General features: G+C 41.0%; 1 protein-coding gene across 2 annotated transcripts in view; it reads left to right on the forward strand.

Moving 5' to 3' along the window:
• Nucleotides 1-9124, forward strand: part of MAP2K5 (mitogen-activated protein kinase kinase 5) — a 111073-nt gene that overhangs the window by 19169 nt on the left and 82780 nt on the right. For both annotated transcript variants that reach the window (XM_010717608.1, XM_031555358.1), the window contains exons 7-8: nt 308-356; nt 4882-4946. In XM_010717608.1, the coding sequence (XP_010715910.1) occupies nt 308-356; nt 4882-4946 (114 nt within the window). The remainder of the gene's footprint in view (nt 1-307; nt 357-4881; nt 4947-9124) is intronic.

The raw sequence follows: 9124 nt of genomic DNA on the forward strand, positions 1-9124 counted from the left end.
TTTTTTTGAGCTGACAAACAATGGGTTCTATCTCAAAGGAAACTATTGTCGTGTATTTAGAAGCACTTGTTTGTTAAGGTGAAAAATATATTGATTCTCTCAACTATTAATGCTTTTCCATTTCTACATGGACAGCATCGCTGAGCACTGCCGGTTAAATCTGCTCAGAATGCGTAACAGTGGGCTTAAGCTTCTTCTCAGTGCCTTCTTCTCATCTCAGTGTGGTTTTCCTTCATTTTGTGGAGTGAAATGACACAATCATTAAAATTAATTGCTGGTTTTTGTTGTTGTTTTTTTTTTTTTTAAGCTTAAAAAAGTCTTCTGCGGAGCTGAAGAAGATACTTGCTAATGGGCAGGTAGGTGCAGTGTGCTGGATCTTGGCTGCATGCACATCTTGTTGCTGCCTAATGCCATGGTGACTGGCACCCCACAAATAGATGGAGAGATGCTTACTGCTCACTTTGTTATAATCCGTTCTTTTAATACAGAACTGGAGAGGCCATGAAAACTTTCATGATATGAATGAGTTATGTGTCCTGGTTTACTTTGATTGGCATAGCAATTTGCTTCCCATTTCTCAAAATGTGCTAATCAGATTTAGCTCCGAATAAATTGAAGTATCTCACACATGTTGCACTGCTGCCACAATTTCAGGGAAGAAAGTTAATCAATTTTGAATAACTAAGTCAACTGCTAGAGTGACCTTCGTATTTTTAGGGCAGTAGATACTTAAATATGGGTTCTTGCAAGGAAGCTGTTTTTTGCCCTATTTGCAGTCCCTTTATTCTGCAGCTCCTTTAAAAGCAGCAAACAAGCACACAAGCCTCAGAACAACAACAAAGCCAAAGCTGCAGAATGCTGCCTTGTTACTTTCTCATCGTGCTTCAGGCGTTTGGGTGCTGGCAGCCAGAAGTGAAAGGTTTAATGTAAAAGTTGATGGGCAGGGGAACGTCTTGAGCAAACGGAGCATCATTTCTTACTCATTTTGAACCGAGCACCCAGGCAGGCTCACACAGTGCAGTGACTTTAAATATACGCCGTTAAATTAAACTACCTTAGAAGAATCCCAGATTCTTCAGTAGCAACATAAATATATTTTAATGTTTGTCATAGCGAAAGCCCTTTGATAGCCTTGGAGGCAGGCACCTGTCCGTTGCGATCAAGCTTGCCTATTAGGCTCTATTGACTGAGACATCTGTGTCACTGCAAATAAAAGACTCTTATTGATTTTCTTAACTGCTGTTCACTTCCCCTCCATGTTTCGAAGGCTGAAATCTTAATTATCTCAGATGCGTATTCAGTGCCTTCACACAATGACCTCTCCAAGCCTCATTGGCATTTCATGAATCAAGTAGTTGTAGTTGAGCGTGTCAAGAAGATAAAGGCTGGTCTTCACGCTTGTCCTTCAGTATCACCTGTAACATTATGGTCTAATAGATGAGAGTGCCCCTTTAAAATGTGAGTCTAACAGCCCCGAATTGTAACCTTGTCTGTTTGGTGCTGCATCCTTTGAGTACAGCTTGGAAGTGCATTTTCAAGCCTGTCAGCATTCCTTATGTGTGCAGGTGTGGTTTAATATTCACGGATTTTTTTACTGGGTGGGTTTATTAATGTTCCAAAACTATAGCTAAAGAACATAATTCTGTGGCTAACTTAAAACGATTTAAGTGCCAGCATGCTTCTGAGCTTTTAAAATGGAATGTGATGGTTACTCCAATATCGTACCTCCTGTTTGGAATATTATTCTGAAGTGGAAATACTGAACATGAGTAAAAGCTATTTTCTTGTGATTGTGTCCATAGGCTGAATTTGGCATTTAACTCGTTCTGAGCAACAGAGATGAGTGCACTTTGTGCCCTGCCATAGACTGTTACAGATTTCTTTCCTGTGCAGTAGAATTTGAGAAAGAACCAAAAATCTTACATAAGAAGTTACTTAAACCCAAAGAAAATTCAGAGTAAGTTTTAATCTTTTATCTAGCCTTCCCTGCAGAGGTGCACACAAACAGTCAAGAGAAAATGCATTGTGTTCTGCATAATTTGGTCACAGATCTGTAAGTGGGAATAGGTTTCTGGTTATAACCTAAACTTTTCCTCCTTTGGGGGATTACATCACACTTATCGTTACTTAAATATGGGTTGGGCTGTTATTTTTTATTATTTTTTGTCAGTTTCTGCTTTCAGGCATTCATAATGATGTCCCTCTCGTAGTTTCCATTTAGGTTTAATAAGGAATTCATATTAATCATTAAAAGAAGGGGACATGATTCTTCAAGATAATCAAATATTGACAGGTTAGAAATAGCTTTCTGCCCAGGTTCATTGATATAGGTGATGTGATATAAATATTTATTTCTTTTCTGTCACTCAGAGTAAATGCCACCAATTGATTCAGCATTGATATAGTGTCAACAGTTCATAAGAAACATTTGACTGGCTCGTGTTTTCCGATTAGTCTCTGCTCTATAAAGTGGGATTTACTAAATCTCTTCAATTGTCTGCTCATAGAGTGTGACTGCTTTCTGAAACCATTATTGCTTCGATTCCTGAAGCAAAGGTATGGCTACAGGACTTTGCCTCTGTCGGCCTCTACAAATAAAATAAGGATTAATTGAGCATTTTGCTTTTAATGATTTACAAGAGACAGATGCTGATTTCTTTCAAAAACATCAGGCATAAACGAGGGCGTTTTGTTGCTGATCCGTAATTGGAGTCTGGTTTGCTTTTCCATTAATTCCATTAATATTGGCATCCAATCAAACTTGATTTTGCAGCTTTAATATTCCAGCCCGTGCCATCGAGTTCATTGCTGTTACGTTATCATTTTGTGATTGAGAATCCAGTTTTCCCAGTCAAACAAATAAATCACGGCACGTTTTTGGCACCTTTATTTGAGCCAGTAAATCACGGTTTCTCTCTGCTCCTTGTGCTGGCGGGGCTCACTGCCCCTTCCCCATTGCCCGGTTCTTTTGTGGAGCCCCACAAGGAGATGCACTTTCTTCCCATTCGGAAGGAGGAGAAACGAGAACACGTTTTATGTCTCTCGTTCTGCTCAATTTATTGCTTATAACTTGCGTAGCTACAAAAAAATATTTCTTTTTCCCCCAAGAAGCAAAGATCCAAGTGTGCTCCTAGCGTGGTGGATTCATTTGATTTCTCCTAAGAGTTTTATTTGTGAGAACGGTGCTGCGAATATAGGAGAAACGTGTTTGTTGCTACCTCCAAGACTGGAGGATTAACGAAAGCCTTAAACAGCAAACGTGCTTTAAATTAATGGGTTTGGCAGCCTGGGAGAAGTTATTTTTAAAACACAGGACCCTGGTATCTATTCTTCACATATTTTAAACTCCATTCCTGAATTACTGCTTTATGAAGTACCTTAACCTTGGCATTTCAGTGGGCACGTTCATACCATTTGGAGGTACCTGGCCCAGGTTTAACTAATAATAGGTAATAATGCAGGGTTTACTTCAGCTTTGAGGTATTTCTCGTTCTCTCAGAACTCAGAGATTTTGCCTCATCGGAAGAAATGCATTGCAGAAAGTGTTTCTTGGGGGAAACAAGGTACTGAAAGAACAGAATGCAAGTTTTGGAGTTCAGCTTTCCTGTCCTTATAAGATGCTATTTTAAATCAACTAAACATTCCATTTCTACTGCTAAGACATGCTGAGTGCTGACTGGGGCATTTCGGCTCATTGCCACCACTTATTTGTTCCAGCTGAAGCCAGGGCAAAGTTCCTCTTATCTCACTGACATCACTGACATGGAAGTTGCATCATGGGGTTTTCTGTTGGAAGCCTTTGCCAACTTGTGGTGAACATTTAACTTGGTATCGTGAAAAATACATGATGTACACAAATAAATTAATGATTTGGTCGCAGATTGCAAGAGAAATACCATTTAAAAATGGGAATTGCCCAGTTCACTGCAGTGAAAAGGCTATAGAGGAGATCTTTTTGGAATGGAGAATGCATATAGCACAGAACTTATTCTGCTTCAAAGGTCTCTTTTTAGCAGGCATGGGCATTACAAAAAACATCTTCAGTGATTGTTTTGTAAGGTGATTTAGCCTGAGATTCAGTATGGCTGTATTTGTGTGTGGAAAGGTTGAACTTAGTTCTTCTTTTGGTTGACCGTTGAGGTGGCGCTGATAAGCTTTTGTGAAAATTCATAGCAGAAAAGTCACAAATTCCAGCATTCCCAGTGTGTGGTGCTTATACCTGGCTGTTGCTTGAAGAATTGAGGACGCTGCCGTATCTGGAAAGGTGTCCCAGTGAGCAGAGACCAAAGCAAGTGCTTTGTTTTGTATCTCAAGGAAAACTGCTTTTTATTGGATAGCATTTACAGGCTATTCTTGCTTCTTCATATTTGCTTTAGTTAGGTGAGTTAGTTGTGTATGAAAATTAAGCACTGCGAAGTAATCCTGCTGGCAGAGCTGTCCTAAGTTAGCATCAATTAAGCTGATTCCAGAATAAATCAGGAACTTTTCCAGCCACGCTTAAGATGACAGTTTTTCTGTTGGATTGTTTCCATTCACCTCCAACTTTGGCTTTGGTTATGTGCTGTTCTGGAGACCCTTTTCCTATCAGTTATCTGTGACCTGACCCTCTTCAGCTATATTATATCATTCCATTTTGACACCTTTTATCAAACTTTAATGAAATGACCCAGGCAAACAAATTGTCATTAAACTTTCCATCACTTTGTCCCTTGGTATCGTCTTTTATAAATTGGACAGCAAATGTTGTATTGATCTTCTCGTTCTTGCAGCTGAACTTGAAATGACCCAGACTGCTTGTTGTTTATGGCCTAGAGTTGCTTTTCCTTGACATTTCCATCCACAGCATGACATCTCTTTTGTTTTTCTTTCTTTCTTGTGGAGATGAATGAACAAGACATACGGTATCGAGACATCCTCGGTCATGGCAATGGAGGCACGGTCTACAAGTGAGTGTTCAATTTCATTTAACATTTTTGAAAATAAAATGTAAGTGCTTTTTTTTTTTTCCCCATTCACATATGCAGTGAGATGTAGGTGGGCCGTTACTGCTATGCAGAAAAGGCTATAAAAGAAATTCTTAATATAAACTTCTTAAGAATTCTCTTTACATATTTACAAGGTATCTGCTTTTGGGCGCCGTGAGGGCTGGTGCATTTTATAATCTTTTTAATGCTTAGCTTGGAATCCCTCCTGGGTAACAAGTTAATGGTTCACAAGTGGAACTTGAAATGTCCTGAAGCATAATGAATTGCCTTTGGTATTTGCAGTGCCATTACTCTTGCTGGCTCACCACGCCCTGTGCAGCCCGGTGCTGAGTGACACCAGTGGGACGTGGTAACACGGTGGCTGTGCCTCTTTCCAGCAGTTCTAAATTAGTAAATACCCCTCTCGCTGTCGCAGTGCCTTCTTTCCCCTATGAGAAGCTTCACGCACAGGCTGATGAATACATTAAATGATCAACTCCCCCAAATTTTGGTGGTGAAGCTTATACCCTGCAGCCAATATTAATTTTAATATTGTAAAGATTATAATAGCAGAGAGATAGTTTTCTCGACAGGAAGGTCTTTCTCATGCATAGTGCAAAGTTTAAACTACATAATGTAATATCTGGTACTTAATAGTCTGCAGTGGTGTATGAAAAATATTCTGCTAGGAATTAAGAAATCCATACTTTGTATGAAAGCCCTGAGGGAGTAATAAAGGTTTCCTCCGGAGAGCTATTTACCATATACAGTAACCCAGCATCCCATTAGGATTTTGTTTATACCTTATGCATTCTAACTTTGATATTAACATTTTCTAAAAAATGTTTTAAAAGCTACGGTGCATTTAGCTTAATTTGTGATGGGCTGCCAGCATAATAAACAGCCCGCCTAGTTCTTCTTGCAGAAGGTCTAACAGGAGTGGACTTGGTTAACCTCGAAGGGACAGCAGTAGTGTCTGAATGGACTCTTCAGAAATTAGGTTAGCCGTGCAGATGGAATGGAGCTCATTCACCTTCTCCTGGGGAAAGATATTCCTAGACCAAGCAACTAGCACAAACAGGATTCTTTTCTTTATAGTAACATTTGGAGTTGGACTCAGTGATCCGTGTGGGTCCCTTCCAACTTGGCATATTCCATGATTCTGTGATTGTGAGAGAGAGCATTGAGCTGCACGGCTCAGCCTGTGATGCCTTGATGTTTTCTGGCTTGGGAAAGGTTCCTCCCCATCCCCATACACTGCTGCAGCTCCAGCTGTGAATGAGAGTGGGAGAAGTGTGGCCCAGGAGGGTTGCGTTCCCTGGGAGAGGCACCTGAAGTCTGTGCAGGGAAAAGAAATAGCCCACAAAGGGGGGACCCCTCTTGCATCATGGTTGCCAAATTTGGCATGACTTTCGTTAGCTACTTAGCTGAAATAGGAGTTAGCTATGTGAAACACTGAGCAGCAGAAGGATGGCCCTTGTACCAAAAGTCTCCTTTGTCCTGCGTCTGATGGTGGCCAAAGTCTAAGGAATGCAAAGTAAGGCAAGTGAATGTGTGCTTTGCTGATCTTTTGCATTAAGATCTCCTGAACTTGGCATCCCTCGGTCAGCTTAGCGTGCTCTGCTCCCATGGAGCAGCTCTGCTCCTCCCTCCTTGCTGTGTGTAACGGCCTGCCAGGCAGCACAGTGCCTTTGGGTGCAGAAATTGATATACAAATACCTCTTCCTCTATAACTCTGCCACATGCATTGTATGTACTCCGCCTTTTGTAAAATTCATATGAGAAGTTTGGTTAAAATGCTGTATAAAGCCAAACATGCACCTTCAGGCTTTGTCTTTCGGAAGGGCGGGATAGTTACCTACCAGCTCTTTGTTTCATATTCTTACACAAATGTAAGTGACTCTTCTAGTAACAGTCTGCAGCAGTGGGGAAGCACCAGAGATGAGAGCATTGAAGTTTCGGAGGATAATAGCATAGGAAGGAATGCAGGATTGTTTGGGCTGCTGCTGTGATTTGCTTCCTTAAGTTTTTTGAGTGTTGGTTGCAATTTGGGAAAGTCAAAAATCAGACCTGTAAAAACATGAGCCTTCCTCCCCACCATGGAATTGATTCGGTCTTTCTCTTTTTACTGTTCACATTTTAAACTGGCGATTGCAGTGACTTTGCAGTGTTCTCTCCAGTGTAGATACCATTCTTCAGAGCTCCAGGGAATGGGCACCATTTTTGTGAGTCATTTGCACGTTCCTGAAGTCTGATTTTTCTTTGCAATGCAAATACTATAAAATATTTATATTCTCCTATTTCCTCTCCAAACTGTGCTGCTCCAAAGCTTTGTGTTCCTCTCGAGCCTTCCCACACTTGTTTCCTGTTGTGCTGGATTGAGGAATTGCACCAGGTGACTCTTACATCCCAGAAGAGCTGCCAGTTGCCATTGCTGCAGGGAGCTGCCATTCCCCATGCTTTGTGAAAAAGCAGGTAGACCTTCTCCCACCACAGCAATCCCCCCTGGGTATGGGGAGCCCAATCCCCTGGCTGAAGGAGCAGCCGTGCTGCACAAGCCAATAAGAAATTGCAAAATGGAATACTTACAGGTAGCTGGATTGCACTAGTCATAGAGAGCAGCCCACATAGATTTTATTCCACTAAATCAATGAACATTTGTCAAATAAAATTAATTGCAAACGTTTGGCTGTTTTCCTCTTCCAGCGTTCCTTGCTGTCGGTTCGTTTCAGAAGAGGCTGTGTGTAGTATTGATTGGAACCTAAAGAATGACTGTGTGCATGTAGCATCCTTCTCTTTCTCCCCTTCCTTTCTTCCCAGCTCTTTATACTAAGTCATATCCATTATGGCAATGATATATTATCAGCATTCAGCAAACAAGATAGCGTGTCGCAGGTCGCTGAGCAAAAATTTTCAGCCTCTCTTTCCACATGAATTAACTACTATTGAAATAGTTTATTGAGATTGAAGTATTGATCACTTTTCATGCCAACCTTGGCTTAAGTGGGGGAGAGGAGAGGTGTTTTTGTTCTCTTTGGAAGACGCTATGCTTAGTTAGAAAATTTGCTTCATTTGTTTGGGTTCTTTACAGCTGCAACTGTTTTATTGCTTGGAGAAGAGGTGTCTTAGCTTTATTTTTATGACAGTATAATTATACTTTAGAAATACACTTGATTACTGTGTGTAGCAAAATTGTTCCAGTATATTGGCTTGGCCAATATTGCTATACAAACAACTTTTCAGTCAATTGAGTCTGGTAAAAAAAATCAATACTTTATAGCAATATTTCTAGTGAGAACTTGCTGAATCTAAATGTTTTCCTTTTCTAAAAAGAGGAGAGATTTCTATAGTTCTTTGACCTCCTGCTTTTCCCCTAGATTTTGATACAGTATTTTCTTAATTGAAGAATGATTATAAAATCATGGAATCATGAAGGTTGGAAAAGCCCTCTGAGATCCCTCCGTGCCACATCCCTGCAGTTCTGGAACACCCCCAGGGATGGTGACCCCTCCTCCCTGGGCTGCTGTGCAGGGCAGCACTGCCCTTCCAGAGAGTAAATTGTTCCTAATATCCAACAGCTGCAGTGATAGGTATGGCAGAGTCATTTAATTATTCCTTCTGTTTGTTTGGGTGTTCAGGAATGTGTGAACGGGCGGCAGATCCAAAGCTGTATATTCAAAAAGTGTATTTGAATACACAATCAAAAAGCAGGAATTATTCCACTGGTGAGCCGTGGAGGCATGTACCCTATCAAGAAAAGGGTGAAATCTGCCACAGCAAAGGCAGGAAGCACCCCAGAACCTTTCTCTTCTGCCTCCCATGATTGTAGTTTATTTGCAGTGGGATTTCCAGTTTCTGTGCAGTGCTGTAAGACCGGTGCTGTGGTTCCCTGCGATGGTTACGCTGTGCTCGCACAACCTGACAGCTTTGCAGCAGACCTTCCAATTTTTTTTCAGCTAATGGCTAGAAATTGGTAGGATGGAGAATGTATGGTCTGGGCTGCTTCACCCATACAGAAGGCCTACACTAGTGCACTTGGGGTATTAAATTGCTTCTTTAGAGAAAATAATTAGCTAGCATACCAAAAGGCATTTGAAGTCTATACTTCTCAGCAGCATCCTTCAGATCCATCGTTGGCTGCAGGGCTCTGAGAGACTCCT

Source organism: Meleagris gallopavo, chromosome 12, assembly GCF_000146605.3.
Source record: "Meleagris gallopavo isolate NT-WF06-2002-E0010 breed Aviagen turkey brand Nicholas breeding stock chromosome 12, Turkey_5.1, whole genome shotgun sequence".
In the NCBI taxonomy this organism is placed as follows: Eukaryota; Metazoa; Chordata; class Aves; order Galliformes; family Phasianidae; genus Meleagris; species Meleagris gallopavo.